The sequence below is a fragment of the Taurulus bubalis genome, assembly GCF_910589615.1.
Source record: "Taurulus bubalis genome assembly, chromosome: 4".
Taxonomy (NCBI): Eukaryota; Metazoa; Chordata; class Actinopteri; order Perciformes; family Cottidae; genus Taurulus; species Taurulus bubalis.
This window is the reverse complement of record NC_136592.1, coordinates 29,594,384-29,612,608: the sequence shown is the minus strand read 5'-3', so window position 1 is coordinate 29,612,608 and position 18,225 is coordinate 29,594,384. Positions and strand designations below refer to the sequence as shown.

Below are 18,225 nucleotides of genomic sequence, written 5' to 3'. Positions count from 1 at the left end.
AGATCAGTGTAGTTTCTGTTTTGCGTTGCTTGTTATGTTCCTTTGGCATCCACCCCTTCACCTTGCTGAACTCCTCTACTCTGAGGCAGGTTTCCCAGCCTTGCTCCTGGGGATCTGGATCACTGGGCTTCTTCCAGCTGCGTACTTTATTAGATACTTATCTCCAAATAACAGGCTAAAAAAGTAGGAGCAAGCTCTTAAGAAGACAGGAGTCGCAGCTTGTCAATAAGCACACAAAGACTGGAGGAAGGTGGGAGTGGAGTCAGAGTGAGAGAATCATGAATCCCTGGAGGATTCAATGTTGAGAGTTCATGAAAAGTTTTTGGCCGCTATGTTGCTTCACGGTCACGCAGAAAAGCACTGCAGGCAGATTTTTAGCACAAGCAATGTGTGAGTAACACAACCAAACAGCTTTCATGGTTTGTGTGAATACTTTCCTGAAGCTAAACCAAAGAAACCGGTCATGTTCTCGGAGGATTACAAATGTGACTTCCAAACTGCTTCTCATTATCAAAGTGTAGTGCAGAGAGGGAGTTGTGTTGAGAAGTTAGAGGACTCCGGTTTAGATTTATCGTATGGAAAGTTTTCAAGCAGATGTGCATTTTCTTAAAACTCTACAGTGATCATAAATTGTCTTTATATCAGTCAAATCTTGACTCTCTAAAATTGTTTCAACAAAAACTGAACCTTCATGACAGTAGGATTTATTGCAGGACTCCTGGATTGGATTGCATTAGTTTTAGCTAGGTGTGCCTAATAAACTGGCAACCGAGTGACGTTTCCAAGGCAGATGTTGGTCTACTAAAAGTAGAAACAAGTCCACAGCCACGCAAGCTGCTCTGCAAGACTGTACTAAAGGCACAGCCAATGCTAACAAGTTCACAATAACAATGTGAAAAAATTCACAATAACAATGCTAACATGCAGGTATAATATTTAGCATGTTCGCTGTCTTAATTCAGCATGCTAACATGCGCTAACTAGCGATACACAAAAAGCTGATCAGAATATCTTTAGTTTTGCAGATATTTGGTCATCAAACCCAAGTATTTGACAAACTAAAATTCTGAAAATATGGCGCTAGAGGAAGAGGAAGAGATCAGGATTCTTCCTCTGGGCACCATGCATGTTGGTACAAAATGTAATGGTAATCCATCCAATAGTTCCAGACTCAACAATGCTGCTAGTTTGGGAGTTAAATCTGGTTCTGTCCTGTGCAGAAAGCGATGTATGCAGACCCCTATAAAAGGCTTAAGATGGGTACTTGAAGTACTTCTCTAAACTTTATGTGGGCGTTTTTTGAAGTAATTTGTTATCTTAATGTAGCCCAGCCGGACTTGTTATACACTGCTTCACATCTGTTGAGGAGTGAGTTTTAGTGAAAGGCCGATAACAAGAAAAGGCATCCATCTTCTCCAGAGAAAAGTACCAGGCCTCTCCCTGCACTAAGCCCTGCTCCAAATTACAGTAATTTGGGCATGACTAAGATCTGTGCATCTGTATTGTCTACAGTTGCCAATAATCAGGCATCTCTCTCAGGAGGAGAGGAAGCTGGTTCATTCATTTATAGCCCGCGGGGCTGCTCTGAGTGCAACAACTCCTCGTATTATGTCCATCGTAGAGGGGCACGAGTGATGGTAAGAGCTCTGGGACACGGCGGAGGACCACCCAGCAGACCGCTGTCTGTGCAGTTCAGTCACAAGGAGTTGACTCATGTCACCATTGCTGTGTTTATGCTTAACAACCTACAATTTTCAGTTTTCCAAACAAATGTAATGAGGAGTGCCCTTTAAAATGCTCACCGTTTGTTTGAGAACGACTATTTATCTTTTTTTTTACAATTCCTCTTAAGATTTACAACAGAACACGTTGCATCTCTTGGGTTCATAGTGAAAAGGTAACTGTCACAACCCTCGCTCTTAGACTCACAACCTCTCCTCAAAGTTAAAGCACCATGGCCGACATCTTAAATACAGAGTTGCTTCATAGTCCCAGCAGTTACTTAACCCTTAACCACACCTCTCAATTCATAAAAGCTGATACACAAACTACAGGCACAAAAGAAGGCTTTAAAATCACATTTGTTATTGAGGATTTGTAGCACAAAGCAAGCTGGAAAAAAAAACATTCCACCAGCATTGCCTACATTAAACACATCATGCTATCAGAAAGATCCTCATCAAGTCATAATGCCTAAGTTGATCTACAAACCAAAAAGTTGTATGCTCTCTCTCTGTCTCTCTCACACACACACACACACGCACACACACACGCACACACGGTTTCCCAGCCCAACCCCAGTACTGTCGGAGCAGGCATGTGTTCCAACATGCTGTTTACTTATCCTTTACAAAAGACGGCAGGCTTTCACATTGAACAGGAGATACCGCTCAAACACAGCAAACCTCAACGCATTGTGTCAATAGCTGCAGCACTGACTGATTATCTGACATTGACAGCAGTCTGTATACACATCAGTATGAAGTCAACTGGGGCTGATAATAGTTTACACACGGTCATGAAACGGACTGTGAGACTCTGTGAGCATATCTGGAAATGACACTTTTTGACCGTGTATTTCTGACAGCTACATGTCCTGGAGTGCAGCTTGAGGAGATACATTCCAGAGCAAAAGGGGCTCCGCTCGCCACTTTTACTGAGGCGGGTCAATAGACTTCCAGCAAAGCAAAGCACTGGCACCTGCCTTGCCTAAAGCAAAACTCTGTAGCATAGTTTACTGTGCAAATCCAAACTCAAACCACGAGTATACCAACGATCTCAATCTCACAATGGGCTCTACTGTACCTTTATTTGACAAACTAGTGCGTCAGAAGAATGAGGAAAATGGTAAATGGACTGTACTTGTATAGTCTTCCGACCACTCAAAGCACTTTTACACTACAGTCATTCACCCATTCATACACTGATGGCAGGGGCTACCATACAAGGTGCCACCTGCTCACCAGGACTAAATAGCATTCATACCAATTCACACACCTACAGTCTACAGGAGCAATTTGGGGTTAATGTCTTGCCCAAGGACACATCGACATGGACTAACGGAGCCAGGGATCGAACAACCGATTCTCTGATTGAAAGGCGACCGGCTATACCAGTCATCGTCTTTGATGGAATATTATTTTGATTAAATCACATCAAGATGTGGTGATACACAATTACATGGTCTGAAGTGATGAGAAGCACATACTTTCTCCATTGTCTCAAACAAATCGGATCATTTTGCACTAAAGTTCTTGATTAAATGAGAAAATATCACACAGAGTATACAAAACCATGTATTTATTTTATATTTATTTACGTTATTACTAGAAAACATGCTGCATCATGATATATATTGTTATGTGGATATGATATTACCTATAACGTGATACTGTAAAACTACTTTAGGTGACTCAACAGATCCATGCTAAAGTGGAACTGCAAATATGTTGCTGTATTTCTTTTAGGGATTTACTTCACAAGACTGTTTTGTGTGACAAAACGCACGAACATGGAAAAAAATTACATTCAAACAGTTCATAAATAGTAAAAAAAAAAAAACATAAAATACTATTTGATCCAAATACAGAGTTGGACTGCCTTAAAAAAAAACTCCAACTCGAGGGTACAGCAACTCTCCCATCTGTAACAACACGCATGGTAAACTCACAATAAAAATGTTATGCTCACGTGTAATCCCACCCTGATCTAGTGGCAAATATGAACAATGTGAATTTCGCAGGCAGTGGCTGGGGACGAGGGAGGGGGCAGGGTCTCCAGGAAATGCAACTTTGACTGTGGTGAGTCACACAGGGAAGCTGACGGACTCCAATGCCTCACAGGGATAAGGCAAAGCCAAGAGGGAGCGGCAGCGAGACAGGTAGCCACCTTTATTTGAATTAGGACCGGCTCAGTTTGACCAGGAGGCCGTTCACATCTACGCAAGAGCTGCTGGGAATCACATGGCATGATTTAGGCAGCCAATGACCGAGGCTAAGGTCAGGCTGAATGTGGTTAGGCGGAAATAGCAGATTAACAAGGTTAATAGATTCCCTTTTTTAGGAGAAAAAACAAGTTCTGTTCCGGTCCCCCTGCTGACATCACTGGAATAGGCTTTCCAGTAACCAGTTTGGGCAACAACAGTTTCTAAACCACACTTAGAGGGACTCTAGAGTCACTTGGAGAAGCAGAAGGCAAGCGTTCAACACAGTAAAAACTAGTGTTACTGTGCGGCACCTGCAGGCATCAATCAGGGTGTTGGCTGTCTTCTTAAGGCATTATCAAACAAAGAAGCGCATGTCTGCTGCTCAAGAGCTAACTAAAGCAACTATGTCTGGGCCACAGCTCTCAACACTCAATGTAGAAGAAATGTACTGTGATGGATGATAAGGCCAACAAGACACAAACTGGAAATCCTCAACCCGACGGCCTGAAGAGTATTGAAATGACTGAGGATATTTGTGGGCTTTGTGGGAGTCATCAGCGACAAATAAAGATTTCCCATCTGTAGGGAAGTATTGTGGTATTGACAGAGGAGGATTACAAGAAATATAACTACTAATGAGACCAAATAGCTCAAGACTTGGGTTTCGGGGTGGCCACAAGTTTCCTGCTTCCTTACCAACATATCAGCATGGACACACAGTGGTGAAGGACTCGGGACAGAAACACAAGCCCTTACTGACATTATGTGGTCCCTTTGTTTGCTGCAGAAAGGATACAGTTTCAGAAAAAGACCATGTAGGTAACGCCAGTGATGAAAATAAACACAACCAGGCCGTAAGCCAATAATGACACAAATAAACCAAAATGCTATGTAACTGAACTCACTGAGCTTATAGACGCTGGCCGTGTGTGTGTGTGTGCGTGCATGTGGTTGTGTGTGTGTGTCGGTGTCTCAGAGATCTGTGGACGGGGTAATTCAAGTTGGCGCAATGCAAGGCCGTTGTAGCCATGCAGCAGCTTGTCTGGTAAGAGCAGCGGCTGCATTCCTGAGAGATTGATAATTACCGACTGAGAAACTCTTCACTCCAAATCTGATCCCCCCCCCCTCTCTTGTTCTCCCTTCCAGCCCCTCCCTCACATCTCTCATACAGTACAGTGGCCTCGGAGACAGAGCCATGAAACAAAAAAGGATAATGGCAGACGCATGAGAGTCATTTCGAGATAAGATTATCACGTGGGGTTGTGTGCACTGCCAAGGATATTTGTTCACTGTGTATCCTTTTTAGAGGCGAGCGACAAATAATTTACTTCAATGTAAATAGGAAAGATGTTTCTTTTACAGAGCAAGTGGAATAATATGCGTCAAAGTAGGACAAATAAATGAGTGCATATATGATATAATATATAAAAACATATAAAAACATAAAGATTATATATTTTTTCACAATAGTTTGGGAGAATTTTATTTTCTGTCCATCTTCATACACATCTGAAAATATAATCTGAAGACTATTGCATTAAATGTGTTATGTGTATTACAAGCCTCAGTACCTAAACTGTTTATATTTAGGGCTACAACTAATGATCGTTTTCATTAACAAACAATCTGCTCATATTTTTCTTGATTAATCAGTTTGTCAATGTTTAAACGGCCCATAATAATCCCCCATAGTCCACGGGGGCTGTGTTGGTTTCTTTTTGGCATTTTTGCTTGAAAATTCCTTAAATGACAAATTGATTATAAAAATAACTGCTGATCTGTGAACTAATCAATTAATTGAGTGATTGCTTCAGAGCTAATATCTTGAGCTGCTGATATACTTTGTCAGCACTGCATAAGAAGTGCACCTCTCTGGCACGTGATATAAATGTACAAACGGTTTCCTTCCAATGACAGGACAGAACAATAATGCACATTTTACTTTTCTGGAGCAGTTTAAGCAGAGGCAGAGGCAGAGCTCTGTCGAGGGTGTTGTTTGCTTTGCTTCCAGAGGTTGCCAGGGGTCTAAGTCTGGACTGCAGCCTCTGTGGAGCTTAAGACCCCTGAACTGACGGGGCAGTGAGGGGTGAAAAATAAAGTGTTGTGCAGCAGTGGTGACCAGCTCACAGCGAAGGCAAACACAGCTGGACACTGAGGTTTAAAAATACACCCTGGCATCTCAGTTTGTCTGCTTTAGCCCGGTCAAAACAAAAACTTTGTAGCTGTGTTGAAATCCTTTTCAATCTGTCGTTCACTCACTTTTTTTAAAGTCCTCCATTTAGACCAGAACGTATGTGAACTCTCAGAAAGACCAGAAAAGAAAAAGGCTAATAACTGCAGTAGAAAAACCTGAAATGGACAGGACCCTCCTGACCCAAACAGCTACTGATTCAATTCATCAGAAGTATTGATGATGACTCACTGATGAGTTACTCATCAGCTAATCCTTGTGTTGACTGTGTCCCACTCATCAGGAGAGCTTCCTACCACTGCAGGCCTGCATGACACACACACAGATCACTCACTCAACGTTCACACACTTAATCATGTGTCTTTGTCCGCCGCAACACCAATTGTTCCTCCTGCTGCCCTCTCTTGACCAACAGCTTTCCCCTTCCCTCCACTGTACTGCCACTTCATCGCTGATGGATGAAAACAGCACACAAGAGAAGAGTGGAACGTACCTGGCAGCACCGTCTCCCAAACACAGAATGCTTTCATTCCGTCTTTCCTTATGTCCATCCCTCATCTCCCACTGCCTCCATGTTATCACTGCGTCTCTCCCTTGATCTTCCTCTGAATCTCAGGTATTTACCAGGCTCTGCTGTACCACTAATGCTTACATAACACACCTGTAATCTCCATGGGTACAAGCCCTGGCTTGGCAGGCTGGCGAAGCGGGAGCACAGGTACGCGACACGCCCTTATTAAACAAATGTCTCAGCCTCACCTACCTGAGGGTATAAGAGGTGAACTTGAAGCCATGGAGCTGGGAGGGAAACAGCGTCCATCAACCCTTATTGTAAGTCGCAAAAGCCGCAGCTAAATGAAATGTAAGGTAATGATTGCTGGAAGTGCTGCAGAGTTTTCAGAACATTTTGGATTTGGAGCTTCCAGTCCAAAGTGCAGGAAGGGGAGCAGACAAACAGAGAGGAGGAGACCCCAAAGAGAGGAGGTCCTGTTATCTAACCCTAACCAACAAGCAGTGGGTCAATGCAAGAGCAGAGACTCTCATCGATTGGCACAAATTAAACCAAGTGTCAGAGCACCATGCTGCAGTCATTTGCTGTTGGGTCAGTGACAGGAAAAAAAAACACAATAGTCATTGTCATAAGCTAAGAGAAGCAGTACCGGTCTTAAATTACCTTTTGCTTAGGATCCCTCAAGGCCAAGCAAAGCAAATCTTCCACACCTAGTTTTCCATGCATGCCTGTACTCAACCTGAATCTCCTGCCATCCGTTTGCATCTCACTTTATCTGCTCACACTGTACAACAGTGTTTTGTTTAGTTGTTTTACATATCAGGACTATTTTCTTTATTTTAAAAGACTGATCTCATATAATCAGACAGGCAACGGCTTCACTTTAAATGTACTTAGACATCCTTAAAAGTCGATTGAGTCGATCTTGGTGCCACTTTAGTGGCGTCATGACCAACTAAAACGTTCATTATTTACCACGCCAAAACAAAGGTTACGAGGCTTTATGTGGAGGAATTAAAATACACACACGGGTACAAATGACTGCACTTTTCTTTCAGACCTTGCAACGACCAAAGAAAAAGGAACTTTTCCTCCTACCTTAACGAACTTTAATGACCCAGAAGAATTGGTTCACCCGCTCTCCATTTGAAGCGTCTCCCTGACGCGTCCTTCCTCTGCAACTCAAAACTTTCACCGTCCGAAGGAAAACTTCAGGTGAACCATTTCCGTGAAAAAGCACTTGAGGAAGCGACGGGAGTGTGGATTTGCTTGTACCCGCGGGTACAGGTCCGTTTTGTTTGGATGTAGGCTGGACTAACTTCTCCCACGGCTGTCAGCGCCGTCTGTCTGCGTGGACGCTTCGGCGGACCGTGGAGGGGGAAGTGAGGAAAAGTTGCCGTCGACGTGCAGCTCCCACCTGGAGGAGGCTGGGCGCGCGCAGGTGAGCGCGCGAGGCTGCGGTGGGTGTTGTGAGGACATCTAGCGGCGAGCCAGGGGAACTACAAGTAACACGGAACAAGAGAGGGCGGCGGTGTGTATGTGTGTGTGTGTTTTCCCACACACTTAGTTTCGTAGTTTTTATTAATGCAAAGAAAATGTCTACACACACACACACAACATTTGTGATAATAATAATAATAATAATAATACATTTCATTTTTAAATGCACTTTTCTTTCAGAAGAAACTGAACTTGTGACAATGAAAGAAGTATTAGAATTGTGTCCGTCTATAAAAGAACAAATAATCCCTCAAATTCTAAATCCCCACATTTAGAGATATATGGGAGAGTAGAGGACCCACAATTATATTTTAGTTCAATTTCAGTTAAATGGTCAACAATGATGCATGCATGCTATCATAAAGGCACTCTGGATAAACATACAGTGCCTACTTTTAACTTTCATGTGTGGATTTTCCATGTAGAAATATGATATATGAGATATTATATGAAACAAAACAAAAAAATTAGGTCCTTCTTAGGTATCCTTGTGTGTGGTGGCTGTTTGTTTCTATTTGTGTGTGAGGAATTTGACAAGCAGCATGCAAAACACTCCAAACAAATACTTTATATATGAACCATGCAAACTTTATGGGCCGCTGAGCTCAGGAAGCTATTAAAAGAATACGCCTGCTAATGATCCCTTCTCTGCCTGTGCGGTAGTGTGGGGCAAAAAGGTAGAGAAAAATTAGGAAACACTTTTAAGTCATGATGTCACCACCTACTGAGATGCACATGAAAGCCGCTGTATAGATATAGGTCTCTCTGGCCCCCAGGCTGGTTCAGACATGTGTTAGCGGATGCATCCAGAGCATGTAGGACAGTTTGTGATCCCCGGTGGGCATGAGTCTTAGATAGAGTTTCCCCTTTGCTTCCAGTGTTATTAATAAGCACAAAGTGCGCCTCTGTTTTGGTGGAGACCAACACACCCCAGAGCAAACTGTTTTCATAGCTGTCTGGACTGTCCTCTCCATACAAAGTAAGTAGAACCACAAAGTAATAAGAATTGTTACTGATCGGCTTAAGATTTTGACAATGAAGGTTTTTAAGGTCCCCTTGTGTGGGATCTTTGCCTAATTAGAAATTTCATCATGATTAAATTTACATTAGATTGCTTTGTTATGCAAAACAGCCTAAAAGGAATGAGCAGATTAGAGGGTTTGTAAAACCAATCATCAATTATTGCTGCGGGTCATTTGATTAATGGCTGTTCTCTCCTCTTTTACAGCTTGTCTCTTGGAGGCCATGGACAATAAAACATTAACAGAAATTGAGAAAAACAGGACATCTACTGAGGACTCAGACATGGGACTTGCTGAAGAGTTCCCAGACAGCAGCCATACTGACTCTGAAACAGGGACGATCACTCCACTGGATGCGTGCACGCCACACCCCGTGCCGCGAATGGACCAGGCGGTCATGGACCACTTGGGGCATCTTTTTGACCGCTGCATCCATCAAGTGTCCCATCTGGAGACGCAGAGGAACGAGCTGATACAGGAGCTCCTCCGTCTGCAGGAACCCATGATGAGAGTTGTGGGACACCTGAGAGAGAAGCTGGAGGAGACACAGAGGCTGCTCACGCTGGCTCAACTGGACTATGTCGCTGTTTATGAGGACGTGAAGGAGGTGAAGAGGAAACTGTTTGCCACAGCCAGAGGCTGCATCCAGAGCCAGGTGACGCTGGCTGAACACCAGTATAAAGTGGCTCAGTCTGCTGTTACCCAGGTGGGAACCACTGGATTAGTGATGCCTGGAGGATTAACTATACTCTGGCAGGTTATGACAGATCATTGTGGTTTGTTCTGCAGTTTGAGATATCATCTACTGCATGTAAATCATTTTATCTATTTGTCCCAAGCAGACAAATGGTTTTGCAGCAAATACTAAAACCAACAATACATAAAACAGTCAATATGTGCAACAAACTGCAGGAACAGTGGTCAATGCTGAATGTAAAGCAGCGGAGAACAAATTAAGGAGTAAAAACTGGTTATACTTGAAATCACAAATAAATCATGTTAAAGCAACATATCCTATTACAATACTGTTTCAAATCTAATCAAGCATAATTATACACCTTATATTCCACACTTGTGATAATCCCATACATTACATACTGAAGTATGGGAATGTGTACATACACATAAAGAAAAATACAAATATAAGTTGCTAACTTTGAATGAGTCAGTATGATTCCAAAAAAACTAAACATTGTATGTCATAAATGTATTGTTAAGCACACTTTATAAGTTTAACATCTAAATATAAGAATATGCATACATATTAAAATAAACAGAATGCCATGTTGGTAAATGTTTGTAAGATATTAGTTCCAATAGGTTGTATGTTGTTAATATTTTCATTTTATATTGTTTTCCCGTCTTCAACAACTTGGTTTACTGTAGCTTTGTTATGCATGTCTTTTCTTTTAAATCAATTTCACATCCATCCACAGGAGGAGCTCAAGGCCCACATCCTAAGTCTGACCCAGGAGTTGTCCCAGCTCCAGGAGGCCCAGCAGAACCAGCACAACACCCTGAGGGACCAGGCCTCTAGGCCCCGCAGGCCCAGGGCCATGAGTGACGTCAGCCAGTGCCGGCAGGCTTCTGCCAGACTGCAGCGGCGGCTCAGCGGCAGCGTGAAGGCCCTGGAGTGCTGGTACGAGCCTCGACTCGTAGCCCTGCTAAAGAGAAGGCAGGCTGGGGAGGAGTCCTTGAGGAAGAGCAGGGAGCAGGCCATGGACCGGAGGGCCAGCCTGGGGCCCCTGAGAGAGGCCATGCAGAGACTGGAAGTGCAGAGAGCCTGTCTGGAGCGGAGGGCCACTCTGATGGAGAGCGAGAGGGAGGAGCGTGTCACACAGCACAAGGTGACTGAAGTCAGGTAGAACAGGAAATAGCTAACCGTTGTTAGGTAAAAATAGACCAACTGCGTCTCTACTTTGCAGGAGACTGTGGAGAAACTAAAAGAGACTCTACGAGAACTAGAAGTAGAGTTTGAGGTTCAAAGAAAATCAAAGAAAATGTTGGAGGATCGTAATGACAGCATTCTAAAAGAGCTGACATTTCTGAGGTACGTTTACTCTGAACCTTCTGTTAAATTTACTTTGAATTATGAGCATCATGGTTTTAGAAAAAACTGACTAACATGTGACTTTTTTATAGAGGCAGTGCCCAGTTAAACAACTGAAGAGGAGGATCCTTAATATTCTGTTTGCAGTAGATATTCTTATGCTACAAACCCTGGTATAGAATTTACATTTAATAAATAAATGATAACTACAATATTCAGCAAGAATTAAACATTTCCCTTTGACATAATGTACTTTTAAACTACCTAAACACTTAACATCTGGCATGCTGTGCCAAGAAGCAAAGCAAACTGATTTAATGTAAATATTTTATTATGAATTGACTTAAGTACACAAGAGATCAGATGCAGCACAGATAAACAAAAAAAAATGCAGAAGAAACATATAAAAGTGACACACAGAAGAGATCAAGAGAATACAAGAACCCGACAGTATGTACAGTTTGAATACAAATGGATCTTTGTAGAAATTTGTTCAGCACCACTAAACAGGATGAAAAAAAATAAAACCATCAAAAAACAAACCTAAACATTGAACACACTAGGAGTTTGAAAAACGAAAAAGATCTTACTTTAAATACTTCACGACTAGGTAACAACGCAGCATTTCATTCTTTCAATTGTCTTCTTTTTTCTTTTTTTTTTAAACCCTTGCTGCCCAAAATGTATTTGGAAAGGAGATTACTGCTTCTGCACCCAGCACTGGACAACATATCAGTTTTCAACAAGCAGCTCAAATGAAGAGATGTGGAGGCTGGACTCATGCCTGGACCTCTGTATCTGCAGCACCTTCTGGGTCCTCGTCGTTGTAGATATTTTCAGCCTGCAGAAGAAACAATGCAAAAGCAGATTCCTTGAAACTGGTATTTAATGTTAATAAATGCACTTTGAAATTCTACCCCTGCTGTGTCTGATATGCATTGTTCCCTCTGCAGTTCCCACTATGGGACAAACAAAGCTCTTACCATTTGCCAGACTTGCATGATGTTGTCTTCTGATACAGAGCAGATGACCCAAGGCTCGTTGGGGTTCCAAGAGAAGTCGGAGATCTTTGCGGTGTGTCCGCCATGGATGAACTGGAGAGACGCAGAGCAGGAGGGATCACTACATCACTTTACATTTGAATAAAACATACACATAGCAGTTATTGTTGTTGTCACCACTGACCAGCAGCTCAGGAGGGCCGTCCTCAGCATCCTCAGGTGACTGTTCCTCTCCGATCTTACTGAGGTCCCAGACGTTGAGCCTCCTGTCGGTGCCGCTGGAGGCCAGGATGGTTTCGTTGTGAGGAGACCACTGAACCTGTTGAGTAGAGATGGGCCAGCTGTTACATGTCTGTGACAAAGAGCTCCATAAACATAACACTATCAAACTTAATTGTCCTTTTCACACAAACATTTTCCATTCCCAGTTTTTAGTTGTATTTTTGTTTGCCAACATCTAAAGCCTCTAAGAATTGATTTAACTGACCAGAGGGCCACTTCTTACCTGGAAGATCTCGTCCTTGTGAGACTCAAACGAGTGCAGCTTCAGTTTCAAATTCCGAAGATCCCAAAGAGCCACAGTCTAAAAAGAAACAGTAGTTCCAGCTTCAACTGATTCAACTTGTATAAAATGAGAACACTTCACTGGACAGCAACATGCTATGGAACAGCGCTACTGGAAAAGAGTGGACCCACCTTATCTGCAGAGCCAGAGGCCAAGATGAACTCGCTGTAGGGATTGAAGGACAAGCAGTTGACCTCAGCGGTGTGGGCGTCCACTGCATGGCTGGGCTTGGAGGTGTTGTTGGATCGCGTGTCCCAGCTGGGCCAAAGCAGACAAAAGTACCATTGTTAAAAAGAAGATTGAAACTGAAAAACAACTTTTATTTCACATGAATTATCATAGTTAGTTAGATCTGTTAACAACCAAAAAGCTACTCACATCATTAGTCTCTGGTCATCGGCCACAGACCCAAAGAGCGACTCGTGGAGCAGGTGCCAGCAAACATCCTCCACCACAGCGGTGTGGCCTGTGAAGATGGTTTTGGCATCCACTATCTTTCCCTCCTTGGGCACTGCGCTGATGTCCCATAGGCAGATTGTCTGTAAAACAGGGGAGATGTATTAACAACAATTTATAAAGACATTTCAAAATGCTTTGCAATAATGACAAAAGAAAGACTAGTTGTGTAAAACAGTAACAAACTATTATAACTATTTCAACATCCCAAAAAACTTAACTTGAGACAGGAAAACACAAGATTCTAGTCAAAACAAGAAGAACACCAGGTCGCTTACGTGGTCATCCGAAGCACTGAGGAGGCAGCCGCTGAGGTTTGCGTTCCAGGAGAGGCCATAGCCCTCCTTCTGGTGGCCTCGCAAACGCAGATCTGGGGTGCATTCTCCAGAGGGGTCTTTAAAAGGTAAATAAAATCATGTTTCTAAAATCTATGCATGGTACAAAAAAAATGTGCAGAAAAGAACACATGGGTTATGGCTGTAATCCTACCAGGCTTGGAGGGGTGCTTTGTGTAATCAAATACCAGCACGTCACTGGTGGGGGTCTTAGTGGCGATGATGCAAGGATTCTGAGGCATGTAGCGGGCTCTGTTCACTTCCCCCTCGTGGTTGATCTTGATCTCAATCTCTATCTTCCCACTTACAGATCCAAAGCCCCCAAACTCTGAAATAAACATCAATTACATCAGATGGTTGATGCACATGAGCCGATGTCAAATATAATTATGCTCTACTGACCATGTTGAAGGTCAATTCTATGCAAGTATGGTTTATTGCATTTTTTTAACTAAAATGTAATCATAAAACAAAAAGACGTACCTATATTTTCTGAAGCATTTAAGATTTCAGCAAAATTTAAATTAATTCATCCATTGAAAAGAACTGCGATCCACAATATCCAAATACAAGAACTGGCTTAAGACAATTTGATGACACTGATTGACAACAATGTTAATATTGAAATATCGCAAAGGCCTAACAACGGCAATGCGAATCATTTGTTCAATCTACGTGATTTAACAGTGGACCGGCTTTTACATGTCTTTGATTACTAACTTTACACATTAAGACATTTATTTTGCCCAATAAGCAGCTCGACACAACACATGATATACTTCATTTATTTTTACAAAACACAACCTCCCATGCACACATGATCCCTCACCTCCTTTCTCGCTGTCATAGTGCGATGCATCAAACTGGGCATCATCATTGGGGAGCTGAACGCTCGCAATCACGATGTGATTCTGCTCATCGGAAGTGTGTGTTCCCAAAACCAGCCTGTGTACGCTGTAGTCTTTCCCCTCCGGTCTGTAAAGAGGGATGAATTGAAAAATTAGGCATATGTTCATTCATGAAAAACGACATTGCAGCAGAGCTCCTCTCACCTGGTGACATCTGGCAGCCACTGGGCAGTGAGGCTGGGCCACTCCAGGGCGTGGGTCATGACCAGGTCATAGAGGAAAGGGGTGTTCTTCTTCCAGATCTTGTACTCCTCATTGATCACCCTTTCCTCCACAGCATCGTCAAATGCAGCTGCAAAAGTCATATGCACCAGTTACATAAAGTTATGTTATAATTACGCAGATGGTGCCGCATCTAATTTGCCTGATATGAATAGATATATCAGAGTGCTCTCCTTAGAAAAGGCTTTCCCGTAATACATTAGCAGCACTCTGGTTTATCTGGCTGAAAATATAACGTCAACATATGCGTCTGTAGTTCGAGATGAAAGTACAAAATAATGAGGGGGGACTAAGCAATACGTTACTCCATGTGCATCAGTAAGCTAACCTCCACTAAATTAAAACCTCTGCTTAGCCAGCCTGCTAGCGACTGACGTTAGCTAACAGCTCGCTGGCTGGCTTATAACAATGAAAGGTGATGCTGGCTGGCGCGCCAACACTGGTAGACTGGTAGTTCCTGTCACACACACGTTTATTCAGCTCATTCTGAAAAAGTGACCACCCTTACCTTCTTTATCAGCCATTGTGTCGTGGGTAAACCACTACTGCTGGCAAAGAGTAGACAAATATTTGCGAGAGCACTCGGGGAAACAGATCGGAGGCTTGCAATGGCGCCAACTCAATAGAACAGGATCGACCAATCAGCGTTCACCAAATAGCGACCGGAAGTCGTCACCGCAACAGCGCTTCTGCATCCGGAACGTCCTCCTCCTCCTCCGACACTTGTAGCGTCCCGGCTGTGAATGATTGTGACACACCGACATGGTACACTTTTGTTTAGGTCATCTTTTAACGCGTTGAACCAACATGGACGACCGTGAGCTGGACCTCACGGAGGCACAGAAAGTTACGAAGTCAAAATACCCGCCAATCAACAAGAAGTATGAATGTAAGTCTGATGTTATGATACAAATGTAGCTAGCTTAGCTGGTTGGCCATTACTTTACTGTGTGTACGTCGCCAGCTAGTTAGCTGTAGCTAACGTCATGTTCATGCTCTACTTAATTAAACGAAACTCTAAATTGTGCCACATACATATTCTTTGAAACGAGTCACGCCTGCTCAGCTGCTATAAGCTCGTCTAACCGCATGCACTCATCATGTCGCCTTGTGTTTTACTGTTACAGACCTGGATCATACAGCAGATGTACAGTGAGTGTGTTTTGATATCTTGGTGAAATGTCTGTTGGTCGGTCACTGTTATATTTATTATACTTCAATCACTTCAACTGTGCAATACAAATACATGTTATTCTGTCTGCATATATAATATTGCTGTTGTGGATTCTTTACTGTTTTTGTTATTACTGTTTATTTATATTATTATTCATTGATTTACTATGTGTCTCTTGTGTGCACTTTACCCGTCCGCTGCTGGAATCCTGCAATTTCCCCACTACAGGACTAATAAAGGAATATCTTATCTTAGCTTATCTCTCTTTTCAAAGAATTCACTCTTGGGGAAACAATCTCGAGGAAGCCTTCGAGCAGTGTGCCATGGGCATGTTTGGCTACATGACGGACACGGAAACTGTGGAGCCGATTGATACTGTTGATGTGGAATCAGAGGGTGAGAGCAGTGTGTCGCTGTCTGTTCAACGCAAGCCTCCATCGACCTTTTCTCAGTCATGCACCTTCCAGATGACCTGAACTAAATCTCTATCATATCATTTTCTTCTCAAAAGGGGATGACATGGAGTCTCTTCTTTTCCACTTCCTAGATGACTGGTTGTACAAGTTTAGTGCAGACCTCTTTTTTGTTCCCAGGGTGAGTATGTTGGATCAGTTATGGGGTGCTGGACATGTTTTGTATGTAGTTTAGCAAAACATCCAGGGGAGGTTATGGTGATATTGCAGAAAGAACTACCATAGTTTTATTTGGGCCCTGGTCTTTTTCTATCAGGAATTAATGCACAGTGTCACACTGCTGTACATAATTTACATATAATGTATTTTGATTATTGCTTGATGGACAAACTATGTTAATTATTTGTTTATTAAAGGATAATTTATTGTCCTGTTATTCTTCTGACACTATAATTTGCTACATCTATCCGCTAGGAGGTCAAAGTTTTGCACATCGATAGAATGCACTTCAAGATCCGCTCCATTGGGTAAGTTTTCCATTGTTGTTGCATGCTTTATATGTTAAGGCTCATAGACAAAAGCACTTACATTGGCACTAAATATCATTGCTATGCATTATATTTTTGGCAATTACACAAATATTGCAAGTTGGTCATTGCACCTGTAAACGCCACATGCTTAAAAACATTTTACTCCAGATTTGAAAACCTACCTTGTTCCCCTCCCCAAAACCTGACCACAGTCTTTCTGTATCGTCTCGGCTGCCTCCCCCTCCCATCTCATTTGTGTTATGTTCTTCATCTATCTCGTCTTACTCTTTTATGTTAATTATCTCTTTTAAGCTGCTCTCTCATACGATCATCTTTCTTTTATTTATTAAAGTTGGGGTGAAGAATTCTCTCCGGCAAAGCATCCACAGGTAAGTCAGTGAAGCCTGATTAAAGATGTCACTGTAGAATATCACTTTTTTCAGATTATGATTCTGTATAAAATACAATTATGGAATACAAATGCAGAAGGCTACATTTAAAAAATAGAAGAAGAAGGGTTTTTGCACTTATTGCAATTATGTAAAAGACATAATAAAAGATACATAAATGCTGTGTTTGTGTTATGTCCTCTCTTGTAAATCCAGGGAACTGAGGTGAAAGCCATCACATACTCCGCAATGCAGATCCACGATATTGAAAAACCAGAGATATTTGCCATCATTGATATCTGACAATACCTCCAGAGGCAGATCACAATCCTGGTTCAATGAAACTGGAATATCTACTCGGCCAATTTAAGTGGCTTTTATCTAAGGCACTGATTCTTGACTTGTAAAATCTGTCTATTTTTGTAATATGAACTGTTTACAAACAGGTGCATTTCCCAACATTTCTGTTAATTCATAGATTACAGATTAGTGTTATGACACTTATATCTTATACTTTTTGATCATTTCAGAAATCACAAAACCATGGAAATAATATTACTCTTTACTTGTCAACCCAGGTTTTCTTTAAATGCTTTAGCAAATTCTTATTTATCACAAATTTTACATGAATTGTGTCAATGCCTTTAATCGTGTAAATAAATCAACAGATTTTTATTTTTTCTGCTGTGGGATTGATTAAATGGTTATTGGTACTTTAAAATAAAATCTTGCTTTTGAATATTTTGTGGGTGTTTGGTCATTACGGAGGAACAGCGCAGTGAACAGGAGCTCCAGCATCAGAATTTCACAGCGGAAAAAAAAATAAACTCACTAACTTTAAATTTCAACACAGCAGCATATTAGAAACTGCCATGCAAATGTAGAATATGTATTATTACTAATAGCATTAGTTACATTGTTTGTTGAATTGTTTTCATACGTTTATGGCTATACAGTTAGGACTTAATTATGTAATGTGTGTCATTTAAAAAGGAAGAACGCTTTCAATGAGTCAACATTGAAGAATATCTGA

The 18,225-nt window shown here is 42.0% G+C and overlaps 3 protein-coding genes across 4 annotated transcripts; 2 read left to right on the top strand and 1 right to left on the bottom strand.

The window, feature by feature from the left end:
- Positions 1 to 9,432: 9,432 nt before the first annotated feature.
- LOC306735361 (syncoilin-like) lies at positions 9,433 to 11,373 on the top strand (the record flags this gene model as incomplete). Its single annotated transcript, XM_079216821.1, has 4 exons — positions 9,433 to 9,855; positions 10,586 to 10,996; positions 11,075 to 11,199; positions 11,292 to 11,373. 4 exons carry the CDS (start codon positions 9,433 to 9,435, stop codon positions 11,314 to 11,316), a joined length of 984 nt encoding a protein of 327 aa, XP_079072947.1. The 3' UTR covers positions 11,317 to 11,373.
- A 534-nt stretch (positions 11,374 to 11,907) lies between these two features.
- Positions 11,908 to 14,736, bottom strand: LOC306735725 (histone-binding protein RBBP4). The gene is made up of 10 exons (XM_079217261.1): positions 14,609 to 14,736; positions 14,386 to 14,531; positions 13,711 to 13,884; positions 13,500 to 13,615; positions 13,144 to 13,304; positions 12,897 to 13,023; positions 12,706 to 12,783; positions 12,385 to 12,519; positions 12,183 to 12,293; positions 11,908 to 12,040 (listed from the first exon to the last, which is right to left on the bottom strand). Exons 1-10 carry the CDS (start codon positions 14,665 to 14,667, stop codon positions 11,978 to 11,980), a joined length of 1,170 nt encoding a protein of 389 aa, XP_079073387.1. The 5' UTR covers positions 14,668 to 14,736; the 3' UTR covers positions 11,908 to 11,977.
- A 697-nt stretch (positions 14,737 to 15,433) lies between these two features.
- Positions 15,434 to 17,877, top strand: zbtb8os (zinc finger and BTB domain containing 8 opposite strand). 2 transcript variants are annotated; one of them, XM_079216915.1, is made up of 7 exons: positions 15,434 to 15,575; positions 15,814 to 15,838; positions 16,135 to 16,256; positions 16,408 to 16,454; positions 16,748 to 16,800; positions 17,156 to 17,192; positions 17,409 to 17,877. In XM_079216915.1, exons 1-7 carry the CDS (start codon positions 15,494 to 15,496, stop codon positions 17,493 to 17,495), a joined length of 453 nt encoding a protein of 150 aa, XP_079073041.1. In that variant the 5' UTR covers positions 15,434 to 15,493; the 3' UTR covers positions 17,496 to 17,877. The 2 variants fall into 2 exon arrangements, with proteins under 2 accessions (XP_079073041.1, XP_079073040.1); XM_079216914.1 differs by having other exon boundaries at positions 16,372 to 16,454.
- The last annotated feature ends 348 nt before the right edge of the window (positions 17,878 to 18,225 follow it).

What these genes read in the sequence shown, in the direction of transcription:
- LOC306735725 (XM_079217261.1), bottom strand. Translation starts at nt 14,667, where the DNA reads ATGACCCACGCCCTGGAGTGGCCCAGCCTCACTGCCCAGTGGCTGCCA. An exon ending in TCAGTGCTTCGGATGACCAC is followed by an intron (nt 13,305 to 13,499) that starts GTAAGCGACCTG and finishes CCTGTTTTACAG; the next exon opens with ACAATCTGCCTATGGGACAT. An exon ending in ACGGCCCTCCTGAGCTGCTG is followed by an intron (nt 12,294 to 12,384) that starts GTCAGTGGTGAC and finishes GCGTCTCTCCAG; the next exon opens with TTCATCCATGGCGGACACAC.
- zbtb8os (XM_079216914.1), top strand. Translation starts at nt 15,494, where the DNA reads ATGGACGACCGTGAGCTGGACCTCACGGAGGCACAGAAAGTTACGAAG. An exon ending in TGTTGATGTGGAATCAGAGG is followed by an intron (nt 16,257 to 16,371) that starts GTGAGAGCAGTG and finishes TCTTCTCAAAAG; the next exon opens with GGGATGACATGGAGTCTCTT. An exon ending in TTCAAGATCCGCTCCATTGG is followed by an intron (nt 16,801 to 17,155) that starts GTAAGTTTTCCA and finishes TATTTATTAAAG; the next exon opens with TTGGGGTGAAGAATTCTCTC.